Here is a 22,098-nt window from a genome sequence, read left to right as displayed (position 1 = left end):
TAGTGAATACGGTGCTGTCTTAGAAGGTTCCTTTAGAGACATGTACTGCGGCGTGCATTCCTCTCGGGTGTACACCAAGATATGAAAGACAGGTATTTGCTTTCCTTAAGAGCAATTTTCATTTCATTTCATTTTCCTTAAGGCCCTTACGGCGCGGTTCGGGTATTCACCGAGATATGAGACAGGCAGGAGTCCTTTCCTTAAAACCAATTCTCTTGTCATTTTCCTTTCCTTATGGCGCGGTTCGGGTGTCCACCGAGATGTGAGAGGTTCCTCACGCACTGCTTGTCTTTTCTTTATTTTTTATTTGTGCAGCGTGTGACGTCACTTCTTTCTGGTGTACACCAAGATATGAGAGACAGGCATTTCCTTAAAACCAATTTTCTTTTCATTTTCCTTCCCTTACGGCGCGGTTCGAGTGTCCACCGTGACGTCACGCAGTTCGCGCATGCGCACCTGTGGCTTTTTCTGACGACGGAGCCCACGCTAGCCTCGGTGTTGACTAGCCTAGTGAAGCGTTTAGCTTCAAAATTCAGGGGGGCACTTTGCTTACCTAAAGTGCGGTGAGGCGAAAGCCTTAAGCGCGGTTTTGCTGCTTGTGTCACCGATGTGTGGTAAAGAGTGGAACGCGACGGCGTCTTGCAACGCTGCCAGGGAGTACACAGAACGCCATCGCCCGTTCGGCTCTACGCCTTGCTCGTCGGTAAAGGAAAGGAAATGTATCTGTCCCGATGGACACCTGAGCCTCGCCGTAACGGGAAGGGAGGAAGATGGGAGTGAACGAAGACACCGTATCACTAGACGCGCCTTTGTTCATTCCAAACCATCGAGCTGGCATGGCGCAGTGGTTAGCTTGCTCGTCTCGCACTCCGGAGACCTCGGTTCGATTCCCCAAATCGACCAATTTCTTACTCGGTTTTATTTATTTACTTGGAACATCACTATACCATCCCTTTAACTGGTTGCATGGATACTAGCCGAAGTACAATTGGCCCCGTTTGAAATTCGTGCTCTGTGTCGTCACAACCACTTCGACCAATTGAAAAGCGTGTCATTTCTGTCGGCAGCTCCTGCTTACAACGATGAGGCATTAAAGGCTTCCGCCTTAATACTTGCGTAGACCTCGTCTTTGAGAACCAGGCATTGCTGCAGCAAGTCGAGCATATATCCATGTATTTCTCCCAGGGTGTCGAACCGGAACTGAACCCGAACCCGAAACCGGAACCGAACCCGAATTTTCGCCCGCAACCGGAACCGAACCGAACCCATATTTTTTTCGCCATCTTGGAACTGAACCTGAACCGGAACGATTCAAAGGAACCGTTCCGAACCGGTTCGGGACCCGGTTCAGCTCCACTTTTTTTGCATCCCGGCATACGTCTTGTTTTCCGACAAAATGAAATGATCTATCGCATAGATTTACACACCCGTAGCTGTCGGCGCTGGTAAGTGCGAAAATGCTACCCAGTATATGCGACAGCAGACTTACAGGACGTCTAGTGCCTGGGAAGAAGCCTAATTAACGCTTCTGTAATGTACTACCGCCAATTCTAAACACTTGCACGTCAGGTTTATATGAAATCTTGAGTTATTACTCCTCCCTTTTACATATTTGCGTAAATCTTTAATCAAAATGTTAGGACTGGTCTAACTCAATAATGTACTATAGACACCAAACTTTTGCTTGCCTGCTTTCTTCTTTCAAACGATGCGTTAGACGTTGGTGTACATGGAGCACCGCGTGGTATTCACCAACACATAATAAATAATTTATATTTGAATTTCTTCTTGACCTTGTTTTGGTTTCACCAACATAACGATGGCTGTGACGTGTAGTGGAAATTAGGCCGCAGGAGGTGCTATAAAACGGCAATATAACTGCTGATACGTCGTTCGTTGTAATTATCAGCTGATTTAAGTGCTACAGTGAGCCAAAATAACGTATCAGCGTTTGTATTAGTTTTCCCGTGCCTCACGTGACCTAATGTTGAACTCACGTCACAGCCATCATTCGGTTGATGAAACCGAAACAGCATGGGAGAAAAAAATATTTTCTAAATTATTTAGTGGCCGTAGGCGAATACCACACAGTGATCCATGTATTCTAATATCTATGGCGTGATTTGAAAGGAGAAAACACGCAATAAAACTGGGTGTCTATAGTCATTTTAGTACCGATTGAGAATGCCTGCATTGTCTTTGCGTCATATCGCACAAATAGACAAAAAAATTAACGCGAGGACCCAACAATGTTGCGATGGTGGTTTTTAAGGAAATGAAATGGCGCAGTCTATCTCACTTCTTGATGGACACCTGAACCGCGCCGTAAGAGAGGGAGGAAGGTGGGAGTGAAAGAAAAAAGAGAAACAGGCGCAGTAGGGGTGGGCTCCGGAATAATTTCTACTAGCTGGGGATCCTTAAAGGGCAACTGCATTGGTTTAAGAAATCGACGAGCTTAAAAGGCTCGAATGTATGAAACTTCCAGGTAAAGTATGCGAAGTCCTTTTGGCCTATCATTTGAAACGGTGACGTAATCACCAATTAAAAATGCGACGCCCTTCAAGCTTCTCCGCAGCGCACAACGCTAAGTGGGGGACGCATGATAACGTCATCGAAAGTATCCGTACATTTCCAACGCATAAACGCCTGCTTTGAAGGAAAAAAACCAACGCCATCGAAGTCAAAGCCCGCCGAAACGTTGTTTGGCAGCGTCCAACGAGGCATGGCAGGGCGTGGCTGACGGCAGCAGTAATTTGAAATCATACCTTCTGTGACATCACACTGAACTTCCCCGCATTCCTTTGTTGCTTTGAGAAGAAGTGCAAAGTTTATTCGTCGATTAAGTCACTATTTTGAATGGTAGTGCAAAAAACTTAGCATGCTTTACATACAGCCTATATAGATTTGAAACCTTGAGTATCGCGAGATTCTCAAAAAGGGGCGCAGTTGCCCTTTAACGTGCACTGACATCGCGCAGCACAGGGTGGCTTTTACGTTTCGCCTCCATCGGAACGTGGCCACCGGGGCCGAGTTCGAACCCGGGTAAGCCGAATAAGTAACCGAGTGCCCTAACCACTGAGCTACCGAGGTGGGTAGTGCAACATTTACTTTTGTAGGCGCTCATTGTCTTAGACAGCAAGTTCTAAATAAAACCCCTCACGATGGGCCTGTAGGGCAATAAAGAAAAAAAAATGGCTCAATGGCTGTGCAGCTTGGCTTCTGATTCCAAAAATACAAAAACGAGCGTGCTCTGTCGCACGTCGAAAATCCCCAGCTGGTCTCCGTTAATATGGAGCCCTCCACTACACCGTCTGTCATATAGTCCCAATGTCTGCACGACACGTTAAACCCGAGATATTACTACTAGTATTACCAAAAGAAGGATGTATAAATTGGTGCAGTTTCTTTTTTTTGGCATCCGCGTATTCTTGTTTGCGCGCGACGGAAATAAGCAACGAAAGGCGCGTTCTTTGCAACGGTGGAGATGTACTAATAAGAAAAAAATTAAATACCGATTACACAAAAGGGCAGTGCGGAAATACATGCGCTTGCTGGCATGAGATAGTGATTACGCTCACAAAGATCTACTGCGATAAAATGTAACTGCGATGAAGTGATTTCGTTATGCCGATTCACTGAAATCACTCTGCTTCTAAGAAAATATTGCTGCCAATCGCCAGCGCGCGGCTCCATCGGCTGTTCTCGCCCTGCTCGATCTTGAATTCTCTGTCTGGCGACTTATATCTACTTCTCGCAGTTACTTCCCGTTCTTAGTGTCTGACACGACAGGCTTATGATTGTTAGCGTTTTTTTCGTAGAACGCTTGGGCGACTGAATACGTTGAGCATTCACAACAATCTGCCTCAGTGGCTATGGTGCTCGGCTGCTGACCCAAAAGACGCGGGTTCGATCCCGGCCGCGGCGGCTGGAATTTCTTTGGAGGAGAAATTCTAGAGGCCCGTGTACTGTGCGATGTCAGTGCACGTTAAAGAACCCCAGGTGGTCGAAATTTCCGGAGCCCTCCACTACGGCGTCTCTCATAGCCTTAGTCGCTTTGGGACGTTAAACCCCATAAACCAAACCAAACCTGAATACGTTGAGCATTCACAACAATCTGCCTCGGCTATTGGGCGCGAGGACATACCGTGGCGCCACCTCTCGGCTGCTCGCGCCTGACGCACTAAGTGGGATAACGCGCGTTGAACTGCTACTGTGTGACGCTTTCCCAGGTAGTTTGGCTGTGCGCTAATAGTTGATTTATTCATTTAATAAATGCGCTTGGGTCTGGACCTGTTTAGGCTCAATTTGAGGCATCAGGCCCACTCACTCGGCAACAACAAAACACGTTACCGTGTGAGCGAGCTGCTGAAGTGGCAGCGATCGTGCAACGACCACCGTTGTTGATGCTATGGAGCGAACTGAAGGTGCCACACCAGTCAGAGGTAAGCGGTCACTGAATATCGGTAATAAGATTTCTCTGTGACAGGTGCCGAGCGCTTTCAGGCAGCGCCGGCGGAAGCGGCGTCGTTCGACTGCTCCCTAGAACTTTGTACAGCAGTCGGGTTGGGTAGTTGGAGACGACGCGGATAAATATTTAAATGTCAGTGTTCTGCATTTCACGCCGCGCATTCTTGCGCACTGACCGCGACGGTATTGCCATTCGAGCTTCGGGCGAATGTTTGTTTATCCCGCGCAGGGTAATTTTGCTGACTCTTTCCCCATGAGGTCACAGTCTGTAATGTTCTAGTTTGTGTTTATTGGCTTGCTCGGCCATTCGAAATTATCACTCCTGTTGAGGCGCGTGCGTGTTATTTTTTGTCACGCTGCAAAATCTTTTATTTCGTTTCAGTGAAACTTCCATTGTCAAGCATCAATGACTTCATTGAGAAGAAATTTGAGACCTCCCGGCTTTTGATAGAAGGGGAGGCTGTCTATGACGCAAAGCACGTAGTGGTGTGCAGCGTGAAGCTTTGCAAAGACGATGAAGTCACATTTGTTGGGCTTATCCTTCAGACCTCCGCTGTCAACAAAGACCCTCACGAGCTGGAGATAGAAATAAAAGGAAGGACAGTAACTGCTGCATCTTGCACTTGCAAAGCAGGGTATGATACTAACATTGGTTTCATGATTGGAGTATAACTGTTGTAGTTTATCTTTTGCTCTGCAGGCACTTTTCTGTGAATTAAACTGTACATATTACTACACAAATATTATGAAACATTGTAACATGTAAGCTGCATCTACTGCTGAAACAAGTGAGAACATTATAATATCAGATGTGTTTGGTAAAGCATGATATGCGTGCTTTGTTTTTGGAAAGCAAAGTTGGTTATGCGTTCTTTATTTTTTATAGCCAGCACAAGTGCAAGCACATGGTTGCTCTGCTGCTGCACATTCATCATGCAGAGACCTTCGACCTCATGTCATCTACTGATTTTCCTCAGCAATGGGGAAAAGATCAGAAAGCCGTTGTGAAAGGAAAATATGCACCAAGGAAGATAGTGGACCTACACTGTACCAAAAAGGTAAGTCATGATGCATGTTGCATCAAATTGAAATAAGAGGAGGATAGAGTATCACAAAATATTATTATGTTAGCATATGTATTATGATTAGCAATGACTGCACATAGACCTGTAGCAATGCTAGGTGTTTGTTGTGGTGCAAGTTTGGTTTTGGTCGAAACATACACGAAATTTGTAGCAGAAAAATAGAGCGCATAGTTTGTCATCCTTATTTTGCTCATGAACTAGGATACAGCGAGGCAGAGTACTTTCAGGTTTATGTACCTTTCATAAGAGAAGACAGTAGTTTGCTGCTGTTTCATTTGATTATGAATACAGTGGCACAGGTGTTTGCACTCGTGTACTTCTATGTGTGAATGCCTCTCCTGCAGCATACTAACTTCGATGCATGCTTCAGTTTAGTCAAAGTTACAAACCTTTTGTGACAGTGACTCTTTTCATGATTTCAAATGCTTGCTCTGTTCATAATACTGGTGTGAGATAAGTGCTGTGAACAATCACTGAGGTCAATGTTCTTTATAGTTTTTGAGTGCACTTTGCACAGAGTGCATCGAGACTAACAAGCCATAGCTGTTATCGAAGTTGTTTGTCCACCACAGCTGGAATATTTAATTTAATACAGCCAAACAATATAATAGAAGCCACCGCGGTGGCTCAGCGGCTATGGTGCTCGGCTGCTGACCCAAAAGACGCGGGTTCGATCCCGGCCGCGGCGGCTAGAATTTCTTTGGAGGAGAAATTCTAGAGGCCCGTGTACTGTGCAATGTCAGTGCACGTTAAAGAACCCCAGGTGGTCGAAATTTCCGGAGCCCTCCACTACGGCGTCTCTCATAGCCTTAGTCGCTTTGGGACGTTAAACCCCATAAACCAAACCAAACCAAACCAATATAATAGATAGTTTTTAATTATTGCTGAGAGGATGCATGTGTTAAGCAAGGAGAAACAGCATCAAAATAAAAAATTTACTTGGAAACATTGCTTGGCATACTCGCAAAAATATTATCTGCATTTTTATGTGAAAAGTTTTCATTTCGAGCATGACTAAGACCACTACAGCCTCTTCCAATGCACCTCGAGAACTTCTGGACTACTGATCAAGTTAAGGCGCACTAAGTTTGTTGAAAGTAGCCGTGCAACACCATCAGAGCTGTACTAAGTTCAGTTTTCAACATCATAATGAGGATTAAAAAGTGCCATGAAATAAAAATGCTATTAGTGTGCTGAGGAAAGTAGGCTGATTGAACCTTTTGTGTTTCAGGCTAAACGAGACAATATCAAGGTGCCTGATGGCAACATCCTGAAGAGGCTGCTTCAAGAATTGCCATACAACTGCGTAGCACTCCGCCACAGTGAAGACAGTAAGTGGATATATTTTTATAGTTTTATTTGATGTAAACTGCTTTGTGACTTAGCACCTCATTATAGCATGTCAATTGAAAGGCACCAATACCAATAATTACCAAGCTTTTTTACTGCATGTAAACAGTTTCATATAGTGCACTGCCACTGTTTGTATTTGTTATTTGACCAGTTGTTTAGTTACCCATAAATAAATAGTTTCAGGAAAACTTAGATGCTACAGTATGCATCTCTGTTTAGAGAGCAACATAACCAAACGCAAAAAATGCACAGAAATTTATTTTTTGTTTCAAAGCACACCAATAAATTTGTATTTCTTTCATTTCAGGAAGTCACTGTGAACTGTCCAGTAAAGGTTTAGGCAGCAAGAATGTGGATCCATCATGCACTGACACAGCACCACTGGTACCCACACAGACAATCACATCCACTGCTGATAGTGTTACAAGTTCAAGAAGCCCAGGAAATATCGGTGTGAAAAACCCACCAGCACTTGTTGAAGCTGTCAGGAAGGCCATTGCAGCCGGAGCACACTCAACAGAAGAAATTTACAGCCACCTCCAACAGCAATACACAAACACAGAAATTGACATGGTAAATAATTTAACAAAGACTCAAGCAAATTCTCCACACTGGCTGATGTACAGAAAAGGAATGGTGACAGCATCAGTTGCCTATTCTGTATACACACGAGTGCACACACTCCGGACAAGGATGGGCCCACATGATGTGCGACCTCTGTTGAAAGTTTTATTGCGAGAAACCTCAGTCCAGACACCTGCAATGGCAAGAGGCACTCTGCTAGAAGAAACGGCAAAGATGGCCTATTTAGCTGCAAGTCAGCATCAAAATGTAAATGTCCAACAGTGTGCACTTTTAATTTCAGACCAGCATCCATGCATTGCTGCCAGTCCAGATGGGTTAGTCACATGCGACTGCTGCACTCCAAGAGTGCTTGAAGTGAAGTGCCCCATAAGCTTAGAAAAATTTAAAGCAAAAGAATTAACAAGAGAAGGCGTAAGCTTCTGTCTGAAAAAGACCAGCAAGTACTTCTGTCAAGTGCAGGTACAGATGGGATTGGCAAGGGTGACTAGTGCTGATGTTTTTGTGTTCCAAGACAACGAAAACTTGTTGTTGTTTCCTGTAGAGTTCAACAGTTCTTTTTTCAGTGATGTTGTGGAGAGGGCTGTTGACTTTTTCAAGTCCTATGTGTTGCCTTACCTTGCAACTCAATGACAACTGGTGTCTACCATTCATTCATTTTTACTGTGCCAATGGTTGGCAATAAAGAGTGTGTTCATGCATTTCAAACTTTGATGTTACTGAGACTGTGAAAACTCAACTTGCACACTTAGTTTCATGCTGTTTGCCGCATAATTGTTTATTGACATAAAGAAGAAAAAAGCATGAACAGAATGAAAACACTAAAAGATTACAGGAAAACATTTCGGTCAAGAGAAGCAAGACACCTAAAGCACATATGTAAAGGAAGTAACAAACTTGAGGTAGATGATGAAAACTGGTGATAAGAACATATAAACAGAAGGGCAAACACAATGCACAACTCACTCAAGAAAATGTAGAAAAATTCCCACCACTTCGTTCAAGCAAACAAAAAAAGGAGCCGTAGGAAACACAATCCAAAGAAGAAACTGTGCTGAAACATATTGTCCATGCACTTTGGTAGTCTTCTACTGTACTAAATACTTGTCACTGCTGAAGATAGGCTTCGAGAGATTCACTATTCCCGCAATGACTTTGATAATGTCGTCAATATAAGCAAAAAGCTCGGTGCCCAAGTTCCCCGTCAAAATCTTAAACACTTTCATGCGCTGAATTGCACGTTCAACATGAACCCGAGCTGCTGCGATGCTTTGATTTTTTTCAGCTTCATGCTTTGTAAGTTGGTTTCTCTTGCGTAGGAAAGGTGGACGCACCATTGTGATGTTGTGCTCAAGGCAGAGTTTGTCTATTAAGAACCCTTTATCCACCATAACGCTATCAATTGAAGGTAGAAATCTTTCTAGAATCTTGCTCTCCTTTGTTATATGGGAGTCAGATGCTCGGCCACCATAAGCTTCACTTACGTAACTAATGTGACCTCCCGGTGTCTCGCAAACTAAAACCTTAGCTGTGTACACACCCTTGTACCAGCTATACGTTAACAGCTGGGACTCCATATCCTTCGGCCTCTGAATCGGTATCTCCGTACAGTCTAGCACAGCTCTGACACTTGAATACTCCTTGAAGTACACCGTCAAGTTATCAACAACAGCTTCCTTGCTCGGTCAAAAGACTGCATTTTTCATTATTGCAGCCAAGACTACCACACTGGCCTTGAAGATCTCTGATGCCGTGGTGCGATGAATGCCAAAAACACACCAAGCAGTGCGAATGACATGTTGTAATGAAGCTTGATGAGGGTTAATAGCACCGCATCTTCGTTTGATAAGCAAAATCGTTTTGCTTGCATCAGCATCCGGCTGTAAGTATAAATATCGCATATGTTATAGAACAGCTGGAAGCAGGGAATCCCACTTAAGATGTTCAGATCTTTTTCTCCCTGGATGTTTGCCGTGCTCAGTGGTTGTTTTCGTGCAGCATCCAGCGTGTCGACTTGCACGCCAATCTCCTTCTTTATGGCATGAAGCTCGGCAGGGATATCTGAAGCAAATAATGTACATTTATTTTTGTAGTCAGCAAATGCAATATATATATAGATAATCCTGCTGACAATGATACCTTGATTGCCACCTGGACCGGGATTGATATCTGCGTCGAACCCTGAGTCAGGTGCACTGTCTTCAATTTCTCCTGAGCAAGATGTACTTGCTTCAATTTCTTGTTCGCGTACAGGCAACGGTACCAGCTTCTCTTTAGGGAAAATGTTGCTGAACGGCCTATCTTCTGAAAATGAAATATGAGCTTCAGATATGCGTTTCTCCCACAGTGGTACTGCAAACTTCTATCTGCATAAAAGCAAATAATTAAAACAGTTAGCCACAGCCTTTGCTATGCAAGTAGGTATAAATTCTCCACCCTTGCTGCACGCACTGCAATATCAGCCTTAATTCCACTCTAATGAAATTCTTGACTAACAAATGAAGAAGCTTGCAGTTGATACTTAGGTGATCAGGTGAACAGCACCTGGTCTTTGTATTTTATTAACGTTGGCCGTTTAAAGCTCGGCCTCTGTTTGCATAGCACATTTGTGGAAACAAATTTTAGCTTAGCAATGATGTACACTGATTTTCAGAACAGATGCATGTTGAAATTTAGCCAAGCCGTTTTAAAATGCGTTCGTACATGTTCGTCACGCGCGTGCAAGTGGCACAAAATGTAAACAATGATACGAACACCATTAGCAGATACTGGTTCTAGCACTTGTAAGAAAAGATAACATCAGCAAGCCTACGAGCGCCAAAATAACAAATGAGCTTAATCATGGAAGTTACACGCCACCGGCAAGCATTAGTTCGCTTTTATGAGTCTCGCGGCACAATGAATACATTCATTCATCAAATACACGCCAGTTCAACACCACGTTACCAAAAGCTCCCCGCACAAAGGCGCAGCAAGCAAAAAAAGTATTATTTAGACACAAAGTAATACCTACTTGCAAACACGTAACTATGCTACGCATGGAGTGCTATGCGCGAAATTAAAACTGCGTAATCGCGCCCGACGCTGCCATGCACGTTCAGCTTACCTCCGCCCTGTACCCTGTTTCGGCGACGCCGAGCAGACGGCTGGCCATCCAAAGGCCGAACAGGCAGGTTCTGGGATGGCACTGCTTCGCGTAGAAGCCAACGCCTTTTCCACCCTGTCAACAAACATCCTTCGTTGACTCCACAAGTGATACGTGCGCGGACGCAAATACGCGCCGCAACTTTGGCCGCTACTCACCGAACAGTTTAGCGCCAACTCCATAGACGAAATCTTGTTCGCTGAAATGCTTGCTGCACACACGAGAATGGACACTCGCACCTTTTCCCATTCGCAGCTTGACTAACCAAGCTTCTCGCAGCTTTCTGTCCTTCGGGTAGAAGTGGAAGCTTACGCCTGGTTCCGCCGCGTAAGTCCGGCATTGAGGCACAGAGCAGTAAGCGACCATGGCAAAAGCTTAAATAAACTGTAGCAGTACAAGCGACGACACACGATTAAAGTGCGCAATGCTGGCACTCACTAAAAACGAAAAATGCAGATGACAACACGACTTTTAGCATTTAAAACGCACAAAATTCAGGCGAGCGTCCGCTTCAGCAACAGCAAGAGGAGACCCGTGATCCCACTTGCTACGCAAAAGCGACGCTCGCGCCATTCCCTCCAGTGGTGGCGCTCGCGCCCAATATCGGGTACAGGTGGGTGACGGGGGGTGGGGAGATGGGTGAAAGTTTTTGATGGTGCATTTTTACCAATGAATGCCCTGATGTGCACCCACCGGAGTGGGCATCAAGGATGGAGGCTGCACGCACGCAGCGAGGTAATTTTTGGGAAAGCAGGCTATACTGCTAACGCAGTAAAAAGAACAACTAAAAAAGTATGCAGAGTCTAACCTCTGACTCCGAGCGGGATTCGTATGGCGGCGCAACAGAAAACTCTCTTTACAGATGCTTTAGGCTATTCGGCTATCTTGTAGGCTTCTTTTTATGGTTGTTACATGGAATATTTGGAACTTCTCTGACCCTCCTCATGCCTTACTTGACCGCGTCGAATTCAGTGATCTCGGCATAAGGCCTCAAGCTACCATAACTCCCTGCCTCCGCCCGCACATGAAAATTCCAGACGGTGCACACGTCATGAAAGGGGAACCATGCAGTAAGGAGGTTGAACTTGCGCAGCATATTCCTCCTGCGTTAAAGTGCACTGTTGTCTGAACAGTGACCTCGTGGACCACGGCGGTTCTGTGTCCTATGAACACGAAGAGTTCGCACGGAATTCCGGAGTTGTTCATCGCAGACATAAATGTTATAGTGAAATGTATGATGTCAAAGGGTTTTTTATGAGACTGCTTAAGTATGTCCTAAAAGAATACAGCATCACGACAAAAATATGATTTTATTGCTGAAATTGTTTCTTGTTGCTCGTACAGGTAGAAGTAGCGCATTTCGCTTTCAAAATCAGTTTCACCAAGTCGCTCCATCCTGCTGCACTCTATGTAAAAAAAAGACATCTGTTTTCAGCGCCAAACGTTTTTTTAGGGTAATTTCAATCCTCGGAGTAATTTTCGGCACTAGGTTAAAGAACCACAAACGAACGCTTGTCCAGAATCCAGCTACTGGTACTGACTGCGTCAAGAGCACACGGAACATCACATTTTGATCTGACGACACTAGCGCCCAGATATTGAAAATTCGGGGCCCTAATATATCGCCGCACAAATGCCTCGCTGAAAAGGTCACGCATTTCCACAGTAAGCTCATTGAATTCTTCGAGGTCACGCATCAATGCACATTGGTCGCAGGACGATGTTCTGTGGCGTTGATGCAACTTGTAAATACATTACACAGCAGTCTATGGTGCCTCAATACTTTTGGCACAGACTAGCATCGCCTCCTAAATTGTCCACCATGGTTACGCAGCTAAAATTATGCGGGATGTTGCTCGATTACCTCTGTCTTTGCGAAAATCAGAAAATAGACGCCGTCTTTCTTAAGCGAGGCTGTCAACGTAAGAGTGCTCCCTTTAGACTGATGAATTAGCGCAGAGTCAAATTCCTGCACTCGTAGCGCGCAACCTCCATCGCCCCGCTCGGGCAGGTGTACACTACACGCATGGTAGCTAGCCCGCAAGGTCCATCAAGTTGGCCTTCATCCTAACTGTTATTCAGTAGTATATGCTACAGTGCGGGCGAAATTAATCACCTGCACGGATGTGTGGACGATGAAGCTATGGAAACGCAAAGGTGCCGCAAAGTTGCTTTCAGTTGATGTCGACGTAGTTTCTTTGGGACAGCTTGGTCAGGAACTCCGGAACAGGGAAAGAAAGGGTAGTAGTAGCCCCCCCCCCCCCTTTCAGAAGAAAAAACGGACACTGTCAGCTGTGTCTGCATCCGCTGATAAAGCATTTCTTTCAGGTACTGTTTTTTATGCGACATTTAATTTCTCCCATTTCACAGCTCTGATCCCTCCAACTTTAGGTGTAGTGGGGAGGCTCGATGTGTTCAAATTTGTCTATACGAATTCAGTCACTGTAAATCGCATGCATTAGTTTTAGCCGGTTTTTCTTCCGCCTTCTGTCGAGATGTTTGTTTCCAATGCTCAAATAATTTGTGTGTCACTAGCTCCCCGGCAATATTATTTTATAATGAACTTCGCCGCACGGCTCTGTATAACATCAAATTTATCGATGAGGCGTCTTTGATCGGGCTCCCACAAGCTGGACGCGTATTCTCGCGTTTCGTTTGACGCTGATGATACATCTTCATAAAGCTGCCTATTTAATTTTACGCTTTATATGAATTAAACAAATACTTCTTTAAACAGTGCAGAATAAAAAACATCAATAAAAGCTAATGCGAAAGTTCTCAGGAATACTACAAATATCGTAGCCATTCTTTTTTCTCACAGCCTCCAGCAATCACTTGAGATCGATAGTGTGCCTCACGACTGGAAAGTAGGAAAAATCATCCCGGTGCACAAAATGGCTCTCCGTCGTCGAGTAAGAATTATCATCCAATTTATATCACTAGCGTTCCCTCTAAATTAATGGAGCACGTAATTTCCCCACAGATGATGACATTTTTGCAGTCTGCCAACTTTTTCATCCTTGTAAACACGGATCCTGAAAAAACCTATCCTGCTCTACCCAACTGCCTTTATTTACTAACGATATCAGTTGTAGTATGGATATTAACGCACCTGTGAACGCACTCTTTCTTAAACTCTGAAAAAGCTTTCCATAAAGTTGACCATAACCGTCTCTAATCAAGCTGTCACGCCTAAACCCATTAGTATTTGATTGGCTGGAAAATTTTTTGACTAACCGCCAACAGTTTGCACGCGCTATTAACCTCGCATCTTCCATGTTCCCTGCCACCTGCCACCACCGCCGCAAGGTACTGTTTTAGGACCTCTATTATTCTTAATCTACATTAACGACCTCCCAAATAATCCCGCTTCTACCATCCTTTTGTTCGCAGATGACTGCGTCATCAACTGGAGTATCACTAATGGTGGGACTCTTACCAACTGCAGTCTTACATAAAACCTGTAGAAAATTGGTGCGCTAATTGTCTAATGTTTTTCAAGGTTAATAAAACAACCCTAATCTCATTTCATAATCGTCAGTCATACCCTACACCAAACTGCAGCATATGGTGCGCAGCAATATCCCACGCATCTACATATAAATATCTAGGAATCTGCCTCACGATCTCTCTTAGACCACCCATGTTATCAACGTAACCAATGAGGCTAACCGTGTTCTTGGTTATCTGAAACGTGACTTGCGACTGGCTCCTCCTTCAGTAAAACTGACCGCCCTAAATTTAATTCTTGTCCGCCCTAAACTGCAATATTTATGAATGCTCTATCTTATCTGGGAACCTCAACAACTAATTAACCATGCCAAAGCCCTTGATTCTGTCCTAAGCCGCGCTGAAAGATTTGTATATTATGACTAGTCTGCCATACGAGCGTTACAGCACTGAAAACAACAGATAACCTTCTCAGCCCGGAATTCCGTCGGTAAATAGCTAGACTTTGCCTTTTCTACAAGTTCTATCATTCACCTCGGAGTCAATTCATTATCACCCCTGCACACCGCCTTGCACATCGCATCAGCCATCCGAAAGCCGTCCATCCTCCTCGAGCATCCACTTCTGCGCATCTGAAATCATTTTTCACCCAGACTGGAAGAGACTGGAACAACTTTCCCGCCAAAGCCATTGGCAGATTGGCGAAGTGGGCCTTTGACGTGCTAAAAACTATGGGGACGCTTAAGTCTCCTTAAGAGAGGAATGCGATAGCATTAGATTTCACAATTGTCGCGGCTTCTATTGCGACTTCTGTGTGCGTCTACGTAAGCTTATTTGCAATTTCCCTTCCATCATCCGCCATATTCGGGCTGCTAGCTCCAGTAGCAGCTATCCGCTATGCTGTGACTGGACCGATGTTAGCATTATATCACATTTTCTTCTGATTATTGATGTCGACTTTCTATTTAGGTTGCCCACAATCTGGTAGGCCATTTGTGATGATGTCACAAGATTACGTGGCCCCTCTCTACCAAACAACCAGCCTCGGTGGGCAGGTTGCCACCTTCTAATGTGAGCAGGTTGCGATGACGTCGCAAGGTCACGCGATCTCTCTCGACCAATCAGCGAATTTCGTCTCGGACATCAGCCTGGTTATGATGTGACGACGACTCTAATATTCTCGCATTAATAAATGAATAAACAAACACATCGGGCTATGCCAAAACCTTTCGTCCCGATACACGCACAAAGCGGAGGGCGCATATGATTTTCCAACTTGCATTTGCATTTAAACAATTCGACACCTGAGAATGCCTCGTAACCAGCATTCCGGTATAATCTCGTTCAGCACCCAACAGCCTGAAGTTCACGGTCCGCGAAAAAGCAACCCTCTAGCCTCGATCGGTGTCCGCACCAGCCGGCCCTCTGCCTCGCGAACGCCTGGACACACGCGCACTACTCGGCGACGGTCGTTTCGGCCCGTAATGGGCTCGGATAATCTCAGGGGTGGAATAACACCGCATAGGTGGAAGTGGCCTCCACACTTCCGCTCAGCAAGCGCCGAGGATGGCGATTCCAGCTGAGGGCTACACGCTTGTAGTCATCTTCTGCATTGCTCATTTCCAGCCATGTAGCTAGCTTGTTGTCCCGCGCATGTTGTTCAATGGCAAGTAGGACGCCAGACCAAGTAGAAGTACCCACATTAACAGCTGATAGACGACGTTACTTTGCGATGTTCGCTTCACAGCTAAGGAGAGAACACCTTACCGTCGCATCGTTGGTTGAAGAAAAAAGATTCTGATACGTTGGCGTAGAGTTGCTACTGGAAAAAAAAATCAAGTAACGCGCACAAAGGCGGGAAGCATTGCAACTTACTTCTCACTGCTTGCGTTTTTGTTCTTCCAAGAAGTTGGGAGAGAATGTAAAGAGCGTCCCCGAAGCGGAAGAACTCTAGATAAAGTTTATAAGCTCGACTTCCCGAACATATGCAAGCATTTCTTCGCACGAAATGAGTGCTAAAATTCGGAATCAGCGTCAGCTTTACCTACAAGTCCCGAAAATGACTGCCATTGATTTGAACCCACATCAAGACCAACTTTTGCGCCAAAAAAAAATGATTTTCAAATTCTTGCACTTTCAACACTCCGAAATACTTTTCAATAAGAATTACGTTGCTACCTTAGTTTGTATGGAAGTTACAGACAGTTTTTAAAACCCCTACTCACGTATTTCAGTAATTACCGTGGTATGGATCCAGTAATATTGCACTGTACGGGCATAAAAGCAATTATCAAGAAACTAAAACAGAAATCTCCTTGCGGAACTTGCGGCATTAAGGTAAATTAAGTTCCTACAAAACACTTGTCAATACCCTTTCATCATAACTGACTTTCATCAAACATACGCCAGTAAAGCACTGCCACGGCATCGGAAGACAGGCGAAATCATGCGAATTCAGAAGTCTGGAGATATCCATAATCTCTGCTTTAGAGGCCCAAATCACTAACATCAGTACCATGAAAAATAACGCAGCACATTAGTTTTGCGCATTAGGTAAACCATTCCGCAGATAACTCCTTTTTCAGCATTTCTCAACATGGGTTTCATAAGCGTTCTTCCTGTGACACACAGCTGCCTTTCATCACTAACAGCGTACACATGTGCACGGATTTAAGGTTTGTCCCTGACTGCATTTTTTCCCACTTCGCTAATGGATTTGATAAAGTTTATCAAACCTCACTCTTACATAACCTTTGCATGCTAAATATTGACCCCAACATTATTAACATATCAAAATGCCTAGTTCTATACCGAGGAGGCATTCGTATCAGTCCGCTGCTTATGAATATAAAGCCGCACTAAAAAAAGCAAAGGAGTCATTTTTCAATCGCACTCTGTCATCGAAGCTAATGAATTAACCTAAACAATCTAAAACAGGAGGTGACCAGGTAATTCCAGGTGAAATATGCGCGGATGTTCTTAACGACGTGCATGTGACTGCTTCTACTTACAATTTAAATATCGCACATACTCACCGTCCACCCTGGGATTTTTTTATAGACTCCATTGTTATTGACCCTGTTAAAATCTAAACAAAATAATAGACCAACTCAAGATGTCATCATCATGCGGTGTGGACAAAATGAACTCTAAACATCTAAAGAATGCGAAAGTTTATAGTGCAGTGATTATTTCTAAGCTATTTGAACAAGCTTTGAGTCTGGCTGTACCCTCAGTGATTGGAAGTTGGGCAAGGTCGTTCCCTCGCACAAGTCTAGGGACAAACGATTTCCTAATAACTACCAACCCATTTCGCTTATTGCCATCACCTGTAAGGTTATGGAAGATGCCATCTCCTGCCACCTTGCAAGTTTTTTAGAGTCTAATTCATTTTTCAGTCATTACCAGCATGGGTTTCGTGAATTAATTTCATGTGAGACACAGCTTCTCTCTTTTACACACGATCTGCACAATCTGGTTGTATGGCCGACTGTATATACCTCGATTTCTCATAAACCTTTGATAAATAAGTTTCACAACTATTACTTATTTTCAAAAGCAGTAATCGTAATCTCGGCCCTAAAGTTGTTTCGTGGTTGAAGTCTTTCCTTACTATTTGTGATGGAACAACGCAGAACGACGGGACAGGACAGGAGACAGGCGCTGACTTACAGCTCAGTTTATTTCGAAGAAACACGGCTTCATATACCATCTGTACAACCACATGCGTCACACCCATATCGCTCATCAGCCTAAAACGAAAAAAGAAATGTTGTAATCATGGAGGTGAATCAACGTTTAATATGTCAAGTTCCATCTTTGTTAGCGCCACGGACGCCGTGTTGATACAATGGTCGCGCAGCCTCGCCATCGAAGCTGCCTCGGTGCTTTCCCGGACCATCTGCTCTTTGTGTTTCGCAAGTACTTCCTATCTGCTAAGTTCGGGCGCACAGGTTTTTGAAAGGGAATTTCTGCAATGGATCCCCAGATTTCTGCATGCTTGCTTAAAATTGGTTTGGTTTGGTTTATTCTTAAAATTCGCTTAGTGTTCTAATAGTCTTTCGTTCATGCATCTACCAGTCTGTCCTATGTATTATTATCCACAAGTCACTGGCAACGAATACACCAGGCCTCCGGTGCATTCCAAAAAGGGGCTTTGGTGCTTTATCGTGCACTCCTTCTTCGCAGGATTAACACCCACAGGTCTGCAAAGGCTTTTCAGTTTGTTAAGGGCAGTAAACACCACATTCACGCCAGCTTTTTGGCCATTTCTTTTTAAGCGCTGAGAAACGTTATAGATCTACTGTATTGCCACTACTTCTCTCCTTTCTTTCCTTTTCTTTGCCAAGCCTTGTTGCTCAGGCCTAGCCCGCCTCAGGTGCTTTTTTATCTCCTTGGCTACAGACACCAGCAAGTGCGAAGGGTACCGCGCACTGCAAAGCCGGCCTGTCTAGTACATAAAGCTAACGTCCATTTTGTGAACGCGCGACTTCATTGAGGCATTATCATACACAGCACAATTTCACAATAGCTCTTTTTGTCAGCTTTGAGTGAGCCAGGACCACCTAAATTTGCTGTTGTGGCAAATTTCCTTACTAATTGTTTTCAACTTGTGGCTACAAAACAAAATGAATCCTGCTCCTTTTCGAGTGGGCCCAGGCATCCCCTACGGTTCGGTTCTTGAGCCCTTGCTTTTTCTCATTTTTGTGAATGATGCGCCTAATCATACTGTTCCTCCTGTATATCTTTTTATTAATTATTGTGTTATTTATCATGGTACGACATGAATTTAAGACATAAAAACTGCATAAACATAAAACGTACAAGCTACAAAATCGTCCTGTCTGCATCTCTTCTGTGTCCTGTGTCCTGCCCCTACGCCGTTTCTGCTTTAAATTCATCTCAAAAGAAATTTCTCCGCACCATTATTCTTAAAGCTGCTGTTCTATACCATTCATGTACGCTCACGACTGCAATACGCATCACCTGTCTGGGATCCGTACCACACAACACTAACGGATTTGAAGCCGTGCAAAATCTTTCAGTCGGTTTCATTCCTAACAACTACCACAGAACAGCTAGGGTAACGCAAATGAAGGCCCCTTTAAATTTACCATCACTAACAATCCCTAGGAAGATCTCTTCTATGTTTGGCCGCCGCGGTGGCTCAGCGGTATGGTGCTCGGCTGCTGACCCGAAAGACGCGGGTTCGATCCCGGCCGCGGCGGCTAGAATTTCTTTGGAGGACATATTCTAGAGGCCCGTGTACTGTGCGATGTCAGTGCACGTTAAAGAACCCCAGGTGGTCGAAATTTCCGGAGCCCTTCACTACGGCGTCTCTCATAGCCTTAGTCGCTTTGGGACGTTAAACCCCATAAACCAACCATCTTCTATGTTTGTTTCGTACAATATATTATCCTAACCCAGTTCTTTACTCTGTCTGGATCAGGCCAGCTGTGTGCATTTCTTCTCGCTGCGATCATACTAAAAAAAATCGGCATACCATATTGCCAAACATCAACACGTAAATCCGCAATCTTAATTCAGACAAGTAATGACTAGAATAATCTGCCTTCAGCTTACGCGTGCACAAAAGGCCAATGCATTTCAAGAACGCGATAACTACCTTTATGCTCTAGTGTGTACTTCCCGTTGTTTTGCGTTTAGGAGTTAGGCGTTTCAAGAACGAAATGTTTTCAGCCGCCATTGTCAGCGTGCCGCGGCTAGAACGGAGGGAGAACAAGGAGGTGAACCTAAACGAACTTTTGTCGAAACTTCCAGCTCACCCTCTGATGCCTACGTGCTGCGCTGCCGCCGGAGCAACGCATGCGTTAACCGCATGCAGCGTCTCTATAATGTGCTACGCCGGTTACTGCGCATCAGCCGGCCACGCAGCTCGTCGCAGCATCGGACTGAAATCAGTGCCGTATCGCAGCAACCACGTTAACCCAAGCGATTGCTTGTTGTGCCTCCTCATTTGTGTTGCACTATAGTTGGTTTTCGTTGTATTTTCGTTTATTTTTATTATTTCGTACTGCGCCGCGAAAAATTTGTTTTCAGGACAGCAAAGCCGCCATACATAACTACCTCACTTCTATGTGGGTACCACAGTCGCGCCGTGAGAGAAGAGAGGAACATGAGCCGAAGAAGAGGAGCTAACGCCAGCACGCGCTGCTCGGCCGAGGCGAAGGTCCCAGAGTTCGATATACTTCGTTCTAGCGCTACGCACCAAAAGGAGCAAAGAAGACCGGGCGCGTTGTTCACCTAAGTAAAGCGACTGATGGTTCTTCAAGATTCTAGTGCAGCTACCACCATCCATGAGGCGGCCTGGAGCGTGGTACCAATTTCCTGCAATGCATTTCAAGCTGACATCTACTCTCGACGACGACTGCAAATGTCAAGTTTTGTTTGGTTGGTTTCACTTACGAGGTCTGTTAGAAAAGTATCCGACCTTTGGCCGTAGCAAAAAAACTTGCATAACTGGAGCGTTGCAAACCCAGTCACCTTCAAAGTAGTCTACTTGGGACTCCACACACTTCTCCCAGCGGTGCTGCCATTGTGGGAAGTATTTCGAAAAGGCCCCTTTCGGAATGGAGTTTAGCTCAGCTGTCGTTTCAGCCATAATGTTCTTCCTTGTCTGAAATCGCGCTCCTTTCAATGGCCTTTTGATTTTGAGAACCAGCCAGAAATCGCAGGGGCCATATCAGGACAGTAAGGAGTCTGTCGAACTACAGGAGTCTGGTTTTTCGCCAAAAAATCTGAATCGAGTGCGAGGAAAGTGCAGGAGCATTGCCGCGATGGGTGCGCCAGTTTCCTGTTGACCTCAGCTCCGGGTTCTTGCGCCGCACAGCATCACGTAGGCAACGGAGGACATCCCTGTAGTACTCTTTGGTCATTGTTTGACCCTGTGGAGTGCGTACTCGTGGTCTGCCACACAGAGGGTGTCAAAGAAAACAGTCAGCATCACTTTCACATTGCTGCGCACTTGGCGGGCCTTCTTAAGTCTTGGTGACGTGGAATGCTTCCACTGTGACGACTGGGATCTGGTTTCCGGGTCTTACCTGTACACCCAAGACTCGTCACCAGTGATTATGATGTTGATGAAGTCGGGGTCACTGTTTGCGGAATCCAGCATGTCCTGTGAGACTTCAACACGAAGCTGCTTTTGCTCCACCGTGAGCAGCTTCGGCACGAATTTCGCCGCAACTCTCTCTATGGCCAAATCTTCGGTGATAATGGAATGTGCGGAGAAATTGCTCATGTCCACCTCTTCCTCAATTTCTCGGATAGTCACGCGACGGTCCCGCATCACCATAGCGTTCAGTTCGGCAATGAGCTGGTCATTTTGGCATGTTGACTGCCGATTGGAGCGTGGCTCGTTCTCCACCGATGTACGGCCATCTTTAAATCAATTGTACCACTGCTTAATCTGTGTGCTGCTCATAGCATCGTCGCCGAAAGCCGTCTGAATATTTCGAATGGTTTCCACTTGGCTGTCGCCCAGTTTATGGCAAAATTTGATGCAGTAGCGCTGCTCCTTTCACTCCGCCATTTTCCTTTCAATAAAAAACCGACGAGAGCACTGCGCACTGCCTCACTCAAATGCTGCGTCCCAGCGACTGACGCTATCGGCAGGCAGGAAAAAATTCGTGCATGCGCATGAAGGTTCAAGGTCGCCTGATGCAAGCGCGCTTGTTTCATATCCATCAGGTGTTCGCAAAAAAAAATAAAGTCGAATACTTTTCTAACAGACCTCGTATTTGTAGCATGAATTTTGTATTGTTGCTGCTTTTGCCATTGCTGTTTCCTAGTGTAATTTTTGCCCCCCCCCCCTCCCCCTTGTCAGACATCATAAGATATAGATGACCGTCTTACAAAATCTGAGAGGGAAGGGGCAAAAATTACAGCACGAGGAAACAACACATGTTGTCTCTCCCTACGGCGGCCCAATCTAACCAACCTGGAAGGTGGCAGTTCAGTTAATGGTTAATTACGAGAGATTGCTCGGGAAAAGCA

General features: G+C 45.0%; 1 protein-coding gene, 1 long non-coding RNA gene and 1 pseudogene across 3 annotated transcripts; 1 reads left to right on the top strand and 2 right to left on the bottom strand.

Moving 5' to 3' along the window:
- Positions 1 to 4,408: 4,408 nt before the first annotated feature.
- Positions 4,409 to 7,978, top strand: LOC149354953 (uncharacterized). Its single transcript, XM_089576043.1, has 5 exons — positions 4,409 to 4,442; positions 4,748 to 5,102; positions 5,354 to 5,525; positions 6,784 to 6,883; positions 7,950 to 7,978. The coding sequence occupies exons 1-5, from the start codon at positions 4,409 to 4,411 to the stop codon at positions 7,976 to 7,978; spliced, it is 690 nt and encodes a 229-aa protein (XP_089432169.1).
- Positions 7,858 to 9,378, bottom strand: LOC149354952 (uncharacterized; annotated as a pseudogene).
- A 78-nt stretch (positions 9,379 to 9,456) lies between these two features.
- LOC149354951 (uncharacterized) lies at positions 9,457 to 11,170 on the bottom strand. 2 transcript variants are annotated; one of them, XR_016289680.1, is made up of 3 exons: positions 10,791 to 11,170; positions 10,594 to 10,707; positions 9,457 to 9,853 (listed from the first exon to the last, which is right to left on the bottom strand). It is a non-coding gene; the product is annotated as an uncharacterized LOC149354951 (long non-coding RNA). The 2 variants fall into 2 exon arrangements; XR_016289681.1 differs by having other exon boundaries at positions 9,457 to 9,791; positions 10,594 to 11,170.
- Between the last annotated feature and the right edge of the window lie 10,928 nt (positions 11,171 to 22,098).

This window comes from Amblyomma mixtum, chromosome 3 (assembly GCF_055824585.1).
Source record: "Amblyomma mixtum isolate Tamu chromosome 3, ASM5582458v1, whole genome shotgun sequence".
Lineage (NCBI taxonomy): Eukaryota > Metazoa > Arthropoda > Arachnida > Ixodida > Ixodidae > Amblyomma > Amblyomma mixtum.
This window is presented reverse-complemented; position numbering and strand designations above follow the sequence as displayed.